The 15,455-nt window shown below is 35.8% G+C and overlaps 1 protein-coding gene across 11 annotated transcripts in view; it reads right to left on the bottom strand.

Moving 5' to 3' along the window:
* LOC135206918 (POU domain, class 6, transcription factor 2-like) overlaps window positions 1–15,455 on the bottom strand; it is a 978,430-nt gene that overhangs the window by 267,013 nt on the left and 695,962 nt on the right. For 6 of the 11 annotated variants that reach the window (XM_064238416.1, XM_064238423.1, XM_064238431.1 and 3 more), the window contains one exon: window positions 14,976–15,005. The exons of 4 other annotated variants lie outside the window; for them this stretch is intronic. In XM_064238416.1, the coding sequence (XP_064094486.1) occupies window positions 14,976–15,005 (30 nt within the window). The remainder of the gene's footprint in view (window positions 1–14,975; window positions 15,006–15,455) is intronic. One more of the 11 variants, XM_064238439.1, reaches the window with a different exon arrangement.

The following is a 15,455-nucleotide window of genomic DNA, read 5'->3' as shown; positions in this document are numbered from 1 at the left end:
AGGTCAAAAGGAACGAGCTATTTCTGAACGACACCAGGATGAGGACGCGTCATTCGTGGTGAAAACTGACGACTTGAAGGTGATCTGAAGAGGAAGATTTCTAGAGTGAGTTCAGTGAAGTTATCGGAGGGGGGGGGGGGGGGGGGGGGGGGGCAAAGTGCCCGGTGCTGGTGGTGAAAACTTGCTTGAAGAGGAAGACATTGCATGAAAAGGTAGTATCTACGCTTGCGCAGTGAATATCCAAGGATCCACACAATAATAATACAATCATGAATGCTAGCGAAAAATACACACACACAAACAAGACACTGAACGAGAGACACATCTTTTGTGAGTTCACTGAGGAACTATTTATCCCTAATAATTATACTACAAAAGATGGTTTTTCAAAATGGCTTTCCCGTATATTTTCCAACACCAATGACTTTACATCTTTAGAGAAAAGTAATTTTATACATTAGAATAAAATAAGTGCCTAGGAAAACCAAGAGTCACACATTGCGTGTGTGTGTGTGTGCATGCGCGTGTGAGTGTGCGCGCGTGTGCACATTGTGGGTGCGTAAGAGATTAGAGACGCAGATTTCAATTCACAGCATATTACAAGATATCTTTTTATCAAACAGAACTAATTATCTTCCAATTTCTACTATTCTCTGTGAAATTCACATAAGGGTAAATATTTCCTCGAATCCTCTCACTGCTCCTCCTACTTCGGCCCCCGCCCCCCTCCTCCAAACCCCTTCCACCCACACCCCACGGTCGTCCTCCTCCAATCCCCATCCCCATCCCATCCCATACCCCTTAACGACCCCCTCTTCAATCCCTGCAACACAATACGAGTGGGGAGCGAAGGACAAAGATGAGAGTTGGAAAAAAAAGTATCTCTAGGCTCAGTATTTGATTAACATCGACCCCTTTTGCACCAATTCCTCTTCATTTGCGGAATGAGAGATTTCCTCGCTTTCGAAAAATAAATATGAGAAAAAAAATTATACATAATCCTTAGTGTCATGTATCGATTCGTATTAATTTGCAAGGGCTGATTATTGGCCAATTTCATATATTAGTCAGAGCTGGTTTCAAATTGAATTACGTATTTTGATATACTGGAACACAAAACTGTACACCTGGATACGAAATGAAGACTTCAGGTGCGGTGGTTTGTGTGACAAGGCTTATTTCAGTATTTTTATTTTACCGGATTAATTAATCAAATGATCAAATTTATTACCTCTGCAAGTATACTTTGAATGCTTTAATGATACATTTCATGCATTCCATTTGCAAATAAGGACACATCCTTGGTCAATACATCCAAATAAATGCAACCTGAATAACTGAACCAATACCAATTCGCTATTAGGGACTTCGCTGGAGGTAACTTTTTTATAATGAGGGTGACAGTAAATACAAAAAAAAGATTTGATATCTTAGGACATATAAATAAAACAATATATAATATTTCAGGAAATAAAAAAAACAAGATTTGATATCTTATGAATTGAAAATTAAAAACATTTAATATCTTAGAAAAAAACGATATCCGATATCGTACTAAAAATATACGAGATTTGATATCTTTGAAAATAATGAAGGCCAACACATTATGGCAACATGTACAAAAAAGCAGGACACGGTGCGGATTTTAATTATCTATGAATTTGATGACGATTCTACGCCTTACGATAAGCAAAAGAAATATATCGTCAGGTCTCGTAGTAATGCTCGTCGCTGAAATACAGATCTGAGACGCAATATGTCATGAAAGTGTTTGAGAGCGTTTTGACTTCATTCGTGTTCACTACTAATATGTAATCATTATAAAGGCTTCCATACTGGTAAGGGAAGAGACGTCCAAATTCGGCGTCAAAAAGCAAAAAACCCTTTAGTTGAAGGTCTCGGCTTCCATGGTATAAAAAAAAAGCACACTAAAAATAAACCGGAACCTTCAGTCTTACATAGCAACCTGAAAGCTCTCAGACCATCTAATACCAATTAAAATGAAATGAAAGAAATCATCAAGAAATCATCGCTCCTCTCGAGAGTTAAGTGGACTGCTACAATGAGAAAGGTAGTTCTTTAACAATTTCGTACAGGACAGTGCATTACGAGTTGCTCATTGTAACAAGGGCCCGTGCTGGTACAAGAACAGCTTAACCTGATAATGAACTCTGCGCTAAAGAGCAAATCAGCGCGAGGGACATAACATACAACTTGCCTTATAAATCTGATTTGTCACCGCTTCTAAATGAATGGAATCCACCTGTAATTCATCCCGAAATGAATATTTGCGGTCGGACATCACGCTCGGACGGACTTTAATTAAAGACGTTTTACTCAAGTTAAAAAGTGGAAGATTCAAACAAAAGTGATCCCTTTCGTGATACGTCTCCCTTTCGCTTCAGCTTCAGCTGCTGCTGCTGCTGCTGCTGCTTCTTCTTCAGATTACTTAACGTAAAGGCTGATCACATAAGGACGCCTGCGCGTCCTTTCAGTTTTCAAATATTCCGAAGCATTTTCCTTTTGTGTTCCGTCCATTTCCCTTTGCGTCTAGCTGGTCAGGCGTCTCAAATAACTGGTAGCGGTGGCCATTAGGCGCAACTAGTCCCTCCTTTAATACAATTACCAGCCATCACCATTACAAACGACTATTTGGTCCTAGCTCTCTCTCTCTCTCCCTATAACACACACTCTCCCTCTCTCTCTCTCTCTCAACACTCGGCTCTGAATTTAGCATTCTCAATTCTCCTCCAGCATCTCCATTCTCTCTCTCTCTCTCTCTCTCTCTCTCTCTCTCTCTCTCTCTCTCACTCTTCCCTCTCTTTTAAAATGTAGCCTTGATCACACGGCCCTAGTTTCTCACTAACCACCCCACCCTACCCCAAGACCACCACCACCCATCCAAGCTCCCTTCCCCACCCCCTCTCAGTCTGTCTCCAGCGGATAACACTAATCGGTAATGAGGGGAAGTGATTTCATTGACAATCCTTACTGCTTCTCCTTAAGCAGGTCGTAGGCATTTCCCGGCAGATAACTTCCTTTGCTCTCATTTCAGCGTTAGGCGAAGGGCGATTTTTTTTTTTTTTTTTCAAAGGGCTGTTTCAGGAGTATTTGGGACGAAACGTTTAAACTCCAAAAGAGGGGAGGTTTGGTCGGGGGGAAGGAGAGAGAGAGAGAGAGAGAGAGAGAGAGAGAGAGAGAGAGAGAGACTCAGTTTGCGATCTCAACAGCATAATGGAGTGTCGGCCTACTGACCGAGGTCTGAAGAGAGTATGGAGAGAAATCAGTTTCAGATTGGACATTTTCTTCATTTTGGGACATTTTGTGGAGTTTGCTTTTACGGCTGGGAGGAAGGAGGAGGGTGGGGGGAGGGATTTATCTAATCTTTCATCTTCTTTGCTTTATCAAGAGTTATTCCAAATTTGATGGCCAGTTAAGTTATCCTAAAAAATGCACAAATACAACAACCATACTGACAAGAATTCGTAGACAGAAACTACCAAGTAGTTCTCTTGACGTAAGTTTTCATACCATTAAAAAAAAAAAAAAATAAATAAATAAATAAAAACGAAAAAGCTTAACTTAAAGAAGAGTACATTCAAAAGTTTCACAAGCACGGCTGTAGTACTTTTGAAGTCCGGCCAGCTGAAAGTAGTCCTGCAAATAGCAAACGTAAAATTTTCGGGTGAGCAAAGCATTTGCATGTTCAGCGGCCTCTCCACTTAGACAATGGGAAACACAGAAGAACGCTGAAATTTCTTTCACCGATCACCTCCTTGCTCATTGGATATTTTCTTACATGGCGATATCCGGGTCTCTCGATCAGAAAAGAGATTAGGAAACACGCGGGAATGCAGAGAATTCCGTCTCACAAAAAGGAATGGTAAGAAAGACTACATCGAAGCGGCTGTCACTCGAGTTCGCCACTCCCGGTCAACAGGAACTTAAAGCTTGAAATTTGAGGAATAAGTAGTCGTTGATGAATTCATTCTTTGAATAAAATGAATGAAGGATTTGAATAATAAATTGGTTTAGGTTTCGTCATATACATATATATTGGTTTAGGGTAGTCATATATATATATCATATATATATATATATACTATATATATATATATATATATATATATAAATATATATATATATATAAAATTTTGATATACATAAATTTTATATCTATATATATCATTATGTACATATGTACATCTATATAAACACATACAGTTATAAACACAATACACACATGCGTATATTTGAGAGAGAGAGAGAGAGAGAGAGAGAGAGAGAGAGAGAGAGAGAGAGATTCACTAAACTCTTCCACAACTTGAAGTTTCCCCTCTCTCATCGTCCGCAATAATCCCCCTAGATCGACAATTTCCCTACTTGCTTCGCCGATAATCCCCATATTCACGATATATCATTCTTTCCCTCCCCACCACAGTCAATGATATTCTCCTGAAAGAGAGAGAGAGAGAGAGATAAGAGAGAGAGAGATAGAGAGAGAGAGAGAGAGATAGGGGAGAGAGAGAGAGAGAGAGAGAGAGAGAGATAATTGAACAAAAAATACAAAAACCTCTGCATTTTTTCTTTAATTTCCTACAACGAGAGAGAGAGAGAGAGAGAGAATTTAAAAAAAAAATAAAAAAATACAGAAACCTCTGCTCTTTGTTTCTTTAGTTTCCCTTAAACACGATACGAAAATTAGTCGTTGAAGTCGACAAAAGCAGCAGAAAACGAGTAATTTCTAGGTCGAATATATGAAGTTTGTTAGCCTATCATCTTTTCCTCATAAACCAAGTTTTTATTTAATTTTTTTTTATTAGGAGTCGCTTTCGGTCGAATATTTTTTTCCCCTCAATCATCCCTATACCACGGTCGAAGCTATTACGATTTTACTATATCATATTTCTCATAACAAATTTCATTTTTATTTTGTCCTTACAGCTGATTCCCGTTGAAAGTATTTCCCGCTTTACTCTCTCATTTTCCCTACAACCACACAGAATTAACCCCCCTCCCCGCCCCCGCCCCGGCGCCCCCCAACTGGAGTTTTTCTTTCGCTTACTCGCCACCCTGCAACCCCCTCTGCTTCCTTTCGTTCATTCATGGAGAAGACTGATCTGTGATTGCAATACAGTTGCCTTTTGTATAGACGTTTGCCAGGCGTTTATTTGCTCATGGAGTACGGATTTTGAGGTCGAATAGGGAGTACGGATTTTGAGGTCGAATAGGGAGTACGGATTTTGAGGTCGAATAGGGAGTACGGATTTTGAGGTCAAATAGGGAGTACGGATTTTGAGGTCAAATAGGGAGTACGGATTTTGAGGTCGAATAGGGAGTACGGATTTTGAGGTCAAATAGGGAGTAGGATTTTGAGGTCAAATGGGATACGGATTTTGAGGTCAAATAGGGAGTACGGATTTTGAGGTCAAATAGGGAGTACGGATTTTGAGGTCGAATAGAGAGCAGTTTTCTCATTTTTGTTCAATGATATTTCAAGTATAGAAAATACAAACATCGATGACGTTCGAGACCATAATGTTTTACATAATATAACTAGACAATCGTGTATCTGAGATCCAGAGCAAGATTATTAATCTTTGTTTTTTTTCTAGGTATATATCACAAGTAATTATTTATATTTATTTTTTAGAACTATGATCGCCACACGTAAAGAATCACAATTATTATTATCAACATTATGACCACATATTCTTTTCCAATTCTCATTATTATTCCAAAGGAAATAATTACATCTACCTGATTTTACCGAAAGCATATATAAGAGGGACGTAGGCCTATCTCTTCTTAAAACAAAATAATTAACTGTTTATCTTCGGCTCAAGTTGCCTCCTTAGGGTACGTCCATACTACAGTAAAGAAAAAAAAAAATCATAAACATGTCGGCATCTAATCACATACATCTTACAAATAAGTTGAAAACAAGTCAACGATCAAAAGTGAAGAGCGAACCTCTGCCAAATGCTGGATAATCGTACGAGGCACTGGTTAAGACTGCCAACAAGTCGCTGACTTGCATTCAACTTCTTTGTGATGTGTGCGCGATAAATTGTCGATGTGTTTGTGACACGCTTTTAATGTAGACGACAAACCGAAAACACCGCCAATTGAAACACCGCTTTGCTTCGACTCGGCTTCTCTTACCCAAAGTCTCTCTCTCTCTCTCTCTCTCTCTCTCTCTCTCTCTCTCTCTCTCTCTCTTCCCCAACTCGAAACCTTAATCTCCTTCGATAATCACCATGCCACATCCCAGGTTCTGAAATAGCTTTCAGCTGCCCATCCCTTCCCCATCCTTTCTAACATCCACCGCCACTACGTGTTCTCTCTCTCTCTCTCTCTCTCTCTCTCTCTCTCTCTCTCTCACACACACACACACACACAAATAAGACTACAAGCTTCAACTTTTCAGCATGTACTATATATATATATATATATATATATCTATATATATGTATATATAAATATATATATCTTATATATATATATATATATATATATATATATATACGTATTAACTGCAAGATGAAAAGAACATTTTACATTAACTTTTCCTTATATTTGTGGGTATGAGCCATGTACGATATATACATACGTGGATGCACACATTTCATCGTTGTGTGTGTGTATATATATATATATATATATAAATATATATATATATAATATATATATATTTATTTATTTATTTATTTATTTATTTATTTGCAGCTGATGCTATATTGTTTGTATTTGTGCCATTATCGCTAGTAACCTAACTTAATCATTCTCTCTCTCTCTCTCTCTCTCTCTCTCTCTCTCTCTCTCTTCCAAATAGGCTTACTGTGCGCCAGTTTAGGTTCACAAGGGAACGAGCGAGTATAATGAAGCACTATGTAGCAGGCTCTCGCATCACTCAAGTATATTGCAGTTATGACCAGCATTATTCAGATGGGCTGCAGACACCGACTCTAATTCTCGCGCGCATAAGCCAGCGCTCTGGCTTCCAACTACTCTCTCTCTCTCTCTCTCTCTCTCTCTCTCTCTCTCCTCTAACTTCTCTTCCCACTGGTCCTCCTACCCCCTTCCCCCTCCTCCTCCTCCTGCTCCCACTGCTGCTTCTGCTACTGCTTTTACTGCTGTTCGGACTCCAAACTCCTTTTCTCGCTTCTGACCGTGTTCCAATGGACGCCGCTGTTGGTCACTCGCTGACGCCTCTCCCGCCCATATAGTCCTCTCTGCTTTTCCTGACGTTGCGCCTACTGCTGCCGGTGGTGGAGGAGGGTCTTGATGGCTGGTTGCAACCGTGGCACCGGCGAAAGGTAGAGAAGGGAGCCCAAGTAAGGGGCGATCTAAAACCTAATGGGTATTTTGAACAGGGGATGGAGATTTTCAAAGGCTTCGCCGGTTGGTATGACAGTCTGACGACGACCCTCAAGAAGAAAGGCAGAGAACTTGTGAGTGAACTCATATTAGCAGTTTCTTCTCCAAATCCCAGACTCCTCAAAAGAGATCCTTTCGGAAATCTACAATGGTAGCAAAGGTGTTCCGGAAACAAGAATGAAAACCAGATACTCTAAATACAAAATCATAAAAAGACAGAGAGGATATCAATAAACAAAATACTTTGCACTATGAGCCCAATAAAGGTCAACCCTTTCCCAGTAGATACAAACATAAAACCCATAACCAAATTCCTGATAGTTGCAGGATTTGTCAGTAGAAGAAGAGGTCGAGAAAAACAACATTGAAAAAAAAAACAGGAATAACCTGCCGTCTGAAAGAGAAGTTTAAATCTTGTCTTATAAACCCATATTAAGATATGAATAGACTGAGGAATAAATGATTAAATCCGTAAGAATGATCAAATAACTTTTTCTCTGAAAGTAAATTTTTTCGAGCTTCCTTAGTGCTGGAAACATTTAGTGAAAACTTTGAGAATTAAAATTAAAAACGATTTTCTCGGAAATCTTTTATATAGTAACCGTAAAAAATAAGAAAAAATGGACATCTGAAGTCAATCAATTAATCAGTGTTGCAGAGAAAGACTTTAATTCTAAACAGAAGCCCTAAAATCAACAGATTCTTAATATCAAAATAACAAGTTATGTTACAAGATACATACACCGACACACACACACACAAACACACATACATACATACATACCATATATCATATATATATATAATATATATGTATATATATATATACGTATATATATGTATATATATATATTATATGTATAAAATGTGTGCCTTATTTCGATAATAAAATAAGATGTTCTACAAATTAATATCAATGAAAAATATATAGTTACAAATTTTACTTTATTTCCATAAAACATTATTCTGATTTTCTTAAAACATTATTTTGAATAACAAGACAGAGAGAGAGAGAGAGAGAGAGAGAGAGAGAGAGAGAGAGAGAGAGAGAAATAAAAATTCACTTCTACTAGATAAGGAAGGCACCCAATCTCACACGTCAAAGTCCTTGAACGTAAAATAAACGTATGATAGTAACCAACGGGGCTGAGCCTCTCTCTCTTACACACATACACATACACATACACACACATCCAGACGGACCGAAGAGAGAAGAGGAGAGGGAGGTATACGTATCCCTTGGAGCTTTTAACTTTCGAATGCTCAGTGTTTGAAGTTTGAGCGTATTGGTAATGGAACATTTGTGATGGCCTGCAAGAGCGATTGTTCGAATATTGAGTAATGATGCCGGGGATCCATTCCCCGGACTCAAGTATTGCCACGCTGGGAGAAATGCGCCATTGCAGAAACAAGTCTTACTCTCTCTCTCTCTCTCTCTCTCTCTCTCTCTCTCTCTCTCTCCCTTGATTGTTTGCTGCCGCTACGATTGGTGAAGTATTGGATGTCCTTGGGCTTTCAATAACTTAATAAGAATAATTCTTATCTGTATTATTATTATTAATTATTATTATTATTATTATTATTATTATAGTAGTAGTAGTAGTAGTAGTAGTAGTAGTAGTAGTAGTAGTAGTAGTGGCAAAAACAGATTTGATTCAAGTTTATGATGATTACCATTAAGAAAAAATGTCCTGAATTTTTCATCAAACTTGATAAAAGTCAGCTATACTCCATTTTAATAGCAATAATTTATTCCTGAATCAAATAACCAATAATTCAATTCTACCATTGCCAAACGCTCGCACGCAATACATATATACACAGGCAAATATCTATTTAACTACTGCAAATGTAATTCTATATGAATTAAATAATATTCTTTAAGATTCGAAACTCAAGATTATTTGGCGATCACACAAACAGCTAAATACCTATTTAACTACTGCAAAGTTAACTATATATAAATAAGTAGCCTTTTTTTAAGGTTTGAAACTCAAGGAGATTCATTTGGTGATCACAAAAACACAGCAATTTTAACTATATATAAATAAAAAATTATTTTTAAGGTTTAAAACTCAAGATTATAACTTTTGCGATCGCACAAACACAGCTAAATATCTATATCTAACTACAGAACATTTAACTATATAAATGAAAAAAAATCTGAGTTAAAACTTAATATTATAACAAAAAATATCGATCGAAGAGGAAGGTAGGTTGATTTAAATTTAATCCGGCCCATAGTGCGGTAAAGTGTGAAAGAGATCAGGGAACCCGGCATGGACCTCTGGATGCTGACCAATCAACAGAGGCGAAGGAGAGAACAGCACACAGCCCCAAAGGGCTAATAGAAATCACACCAATTCTTAGGTCCGGGAATTGGATTTTCCGGAATCAAACGGTTTCAAATGCAAATATTCAAATACTTGTTTAGTAAACACGGCCGAATATGGCCGAGTAAACAAAATTCTAACCATTACACATTTAGCTGCGTGAGGTCTATTCAAATTCCTTCTTATATTTGCCGACTTGAACGCAATGTGCGTGAAGCCAGGCGGTGAAGGAGATAATTCATATAATACTGATACAATACAAAACGTGAGTGAAGAATGTAAAATAGAATACAGTTTTCGATGTGAACATATATTGGGATAAAAAATTGAGAGAGAGCGAGAATAATATATATATATATATATATATACACACACACACACACACACACGCATACATACATACTAAGAGTGAAATTAAAAAAACATGGATTACAATATTAATAATTATCGAAGAAAGAGAATAAAGAATGAAAAATAATTAGCAAAGACAATACAGATAAAGGAAAACAAATATATTTAATTGAAAAAAGTATCAAAGAAATTCACATCAATAAATAACAACAACTGTTAAGGAAAGAAAATAAAATTTGAAGCCATAAGATATTTATCGGGAAAATTCTTTTTTTAAGAAAATAATTAAAATTCAATTCTAGTTGTGTATTCCATCCCGTTGATTTGTCAATTAACAGCTAAATTACTAATATTGTATTACAAGCAAAATAAAAGTTTCTATTAAAATAAATCTCACGAGCATTTATACAATACTTTTCCTATAACATGATGGTGATACTATAATTCCATAAAAATACAAAATACACGATGAAAAATAAGATGTTTTACTTAGCAGTTGGCAAAGATCAAACTGACAGTGGTTACACTCTATTAATTACAGAGTTAAAATGAAAAAAGTAAAAGAACATGAAAATGCAAAACTATCTTAGTAAATAATTTGCATGGAAAGGGAACAGACATTTTCTTAAATGTGATAACAAACTGTCAATAATAATTTCATAAAGTAAAATATTTACTGATGCCAAGTTATGCTGGAAAGGTTCATAACACAGCGTTATCAAGATATTATAAATAAAAAATATACTTGGGGGGAAAAATACTGATTTAAAATAACAATATAGTAATTAAAATATATAAATGTAATTATAAACTTTAAATTATGATGAACTGCTAGCCAGCAATTATCTAGATTTACGAGGCTAAATATCCTTTACATAAGGAATAACAAAAAATCATAAATCAATAAATATGTCAACCACTCAAAATATCATTAATAAAAATGTTTACAGAAATGCTACGTGAAAAAAATTAAAAGTAAAAAAAAAAAAATACGGAGACAAAAAAAAAACTGCATAAAAAAAGTAAAAAAAAAAAATAAAAGATAACTTATCAGAGGGCTCTTTCCAAAAGTGAGTGTTTACAAAATGCAAGTGAGAGGATCCTGGAAGGTTAATTCCTTAACGCGTTTTATAGGTCAAAGAGTGCCTGGACGCGCCGTAAAACAGCTGCTTTAAAACAATTTCCAGCGTTCCAGCATTTGTTTACACGTATAAACCAAATTGCATTGAAAGATAATAATGGGTTTGGCCGCAGACCATTACGCCCAGGACTATCAACACTGCATATTAATAGACGCTCTGGAAGAAAGCCCATACGCCCACCCCCACCCCCTTTCCACTGTTCCCCCCCCCCCACCCCCGCCCCAGGCGAAAAAGGATGAAAAAGAAAATATAATGGAAATGTTCGTCTCTATATTAATCATGTTAAGTTATTTTTGGAGAGAGAGAGAGAGAGAGAGAGAGAGAGAGAGAGAGAGAGAGAGAGAGAGAGAGAGAGAGATAGAATCATTTTTAAAGAAAATACAGTACTCATGTTAACCTAAAAATTTATCAACGGAAGCCGAAGATATTAATTATGTCCACTTATACATAATTGAGGTTATGTGTGCGTGTTTGAGAGAGAGAGAGAGAGAGAGAGAGAGAGAGAGAGAGAGAGAGAGAGAGAGAGAGAGAGATTAATTTTTAAAGAATACATAACACTCAAACTACCAGAAAAAGTTACCATAAGCGAGAGTTTTCCATTATGTCATGTATGTATATACATATATATGCATGTATGTGTGCGTGTGTATGTGCGTGTGTTTTTGTTTGTGATGAGAGAGAAGAATCTGGACAGCGGTCGTGAATGTGAATTCTATGACAATTGGAAGTGCAGTTTCCAATCAAGGTTATATAGAGGGAGACGTGGGGACAGAGACCCTCTGGTTATATAACGCATATATCTAGCGAGAAAGAGAGGGCGCTCGCCTTCTGCTTTCATAATTAAGACATTATACACCATCTGAGGGAGAGTAAGAATGGTGGCGGATAGTCAACACCACGCCTCAACTCTCTCTCTCTCTCTCTCTCTCTCTCTCTCTCTTTCTCTCTTGTACATTAACTTTTGATGCGAAGTAATGTGACACACACGAATTTATGTATATATAAAATACACTCACATATACATACATATCATACATTATATATATATATATATATATATATATCTATATATATATATATAGTATATTACACGGCAAAACCACTTCCAATGAACGGGAAAGCCAGTAGAGAAGAAAAAGTCAAATCGATTTCTGTCGCAGTATACTTTTAACTGTCACTTAAGGCTGCCAGTCAGACCCTTCTCCAATATATATAGATATAATATATATATATATAGATATATATATATATATATAATATATATATAATATATGTATGTATATATAGATTAATATATATATATTCCACGGCAAACCACACTTGCCAATGAAACGGGAATAGCCATAGAGAAGGAAAAAGTCAATCGTTTCTGTCGCAATTATACTTTAACTGATCACTTAAGGCTGCCGTCCAGAAACCTTCTACAATATATATATATATATATATATATATATATATATATATAATATATATATATATATATATATATAGTATATATATATTTCTGATTAATGTAAGCACTGTTATATAAGCAATCTCCCGAGTAAATAAAAAAAAATGCAAAGAAAGCGATAAAGGAAGCAAAAACCGAGGTTAGAAAAAAATAAATAAAAACAAGCACGAAAGTATAAATCGATCGACACTGATGTCCTTAAAACGAAGCTTGAGAGTTCCTCAGTCCTTTAGCCACTTCAAATGACAGATCGGCAAAAGCGCATCAGCAGCGTCGCGGCTTCATTCATTCATTCATCTTCCGTAGTAATCGGTTGATCTCTCAGCGAAAACCAAGGAATAAAATCGATATGAGTCCCCATAAAGGAAATCTCCCTTCGCCTTAAACAAAGGGAAACAATCCATTGCGACAACAGCTGAGCATTTTACTCTCGCCCATTTTCAGCCACGTTTCTTTTTTTACATTCCTTCGCTTTTTTCCTCTCGCTTTGAAAGTGATAATCCATAATTATGGAGCCATAATTATGGATCCATAAATTATTGAGTTTTCTCATTTACACTAAATATTGGTCTTCCAGGGAAATGGGATGTAAGACGATAATCACCATTACAACAGAGAGAGAAGAGAGAGAGAGAGAGAGAGAGAGAGAGAGAGAGAGATAAAACGCATATCATATAACAGCCATGTTCTAATTCCTGTGTATGAAATTTCAAATTATTAATTTCATTTCAGCGATGTAACAGATTTTTTTCATGAATTTATTTACGTTATTCTTTTTCTATTCAACCCTCGCTAGGGTTCCTAGTTATTAAAAATTGTCCGAGGGGGAGGAGGGAGGAGGAGGAGGAGGAGGAGATGTGGTGGCGGTATGGTGGGTTGGGGGGAGGAGAGAGAGAGAGAGGAGAGAGAGAGAGAATGGAAGGGGAAACTGTTATAAAATGTTATAAAACTGACATAACTGAAAAAAGGTGTCCGGGGGACGGGATGATATGCGAATAATAAAAAGAGGCGAGAGAGAGAGAGAGAGAGAGAGAGAGAGAGAGAGAAGAGGGGTGGGAGAGTGGGGGGGGGTGAGGGATAGGGGGTGGGGTTAATGCCACCTAGTTATGAAATATGAAGCTTTTAAGAGAAGAATCTGTATAGGAATAATGAAATTAAAAAAGCGACGTGGGCACGAGTGAAAAAAATAATTAACGGAAAAAAAAAGGACAAGAGGACAAACAAAGAATAAATATGGAATATGGGAGAGAGAGAGAGAAAAAAGGGGATAATTCGGGGAATAACAAGAGAACGCGCATTAAGCCCGGACTTAATGAAAGCACCAGCGATCGCTGGGCAAATCAAAACGAATACATTTTCCGGCGAGGCTGATAATGGAAAAAAGGGAAAGATTCGCCCATTAGTTAGAATTAAATTGAATTTTTTTTTTGTTCTCTCTCTCTCTCTCTCTCCTGAAATGCAGCTGATGATGGCGGATAATAGCAAGAGAGAGAGAGAGAGAGAGAGAGAGAGAGAGAGAGAGAGAATCCCGAATTTGAACCAATAAATGTCTAAAAACCGAATAACATAATAAAGAATGAGAGAACCAGCGGCATAACGGGATGAAATTAAAGTAATCAAATTACTCCTCGGTAGTTAACAACTGATGGATGACCCGTTGGGGAACGCACCGTGGAAATACAAACAAACAGATGCAGACGTAAATGGGCAAAAGAATGGAATGATAAAGAAGGGCACACATGTAATAATAGTAATAATAATAATGATGATGATGATGTCTAATGAACATTGTGATAATTAAGAGCAGAGAGGTGATATTAATGATAAAATGGGACTACTCCCTTCAAATATAATAATAATCGCAATAATAATGATAAATGAATAAATAAAAAATACTAATACTTATACTATTAATAATAATATTTTCAAAAGCACACGATAATAATAATAATAATAATAATTAATAATAATAATAATAATAATAATAATAATAATAATAATAATAATAATAATAATAATAATAATAATAATAATACCGTTAACGTAAAGACATTAGTAAATAATATAATAAATAAATAAATACCAATACTAATAATAAAGCACATGATAATAATAATAATAATAATAATAATAATAATAATAAAATAATAATAAGAATATAATAATCATAATAATAATAATAATAATCAATAATAATAATAATAATAATAATAATAATAATAATAATAATGAGACTTTTATCCGTGCTTTTAACTATCATTTTCCCCGACCTTAAAATTCCCTATTGTTGAAACAAAAACTTTTATATTTACTGACCGGACTTACAAGTGCACCGCGAGGATCAAACTGTAAAAAAGAATAAATTACACAGAATTTTTTTTGTTCGTATAAAATAAACATTTTATGAATACATTACAAAAATAAAACTAGATATAAATCAAGTGCATTGTATGTCATGGCTGTAGGTATGTAATATGCAAAGGGAATGGGGAAATATAACGAAATAAATTGAATGTTAAAAATAGTGAAAGCCAAAAAAGAAAAAAAGTTTAAAAAAATAGAAAAAAAGTAATGGAATTAGAGAGTACAATATGACTGTTTCATTAGCTAGGTCTAGGCTATTATGAACTGTGTTGTTCCGATATTTTCTTTTTTCTAATGAAAATGGAAAAATAAAAAAAAAAACAATGTAATTATGTGAATATATTTTAGAACCAGGGTTTGTACGCAAACACATTTTACGTACTGAAACAATGTGTTTTTTCTCCTAGACTTTAAATGCGTCTAAAGCTTATC

This window comes from Macrobrachium nipponense, chromosome 11 (assembly GCF_015104395.2).
Source record: "Macrobrachium nipponense isolate FS-2020 chromosome 11, ASM1510439v2, whole genome shotgun sequence".
In the NCBI taxonomy this organism is placed as follows: domain Eukaryota; kingdom Metazoa; phylum Arthropoda; class Malacostraca; order Decapoda; family Palaemonidae; genus Macrobrachium; species Macrobrachium nipponense.
The sequence above is the reverse complement of the archived record's forward strand: the minus strand, read 5'-3'. Positions and strand labels throughout refer to the sequence as shown.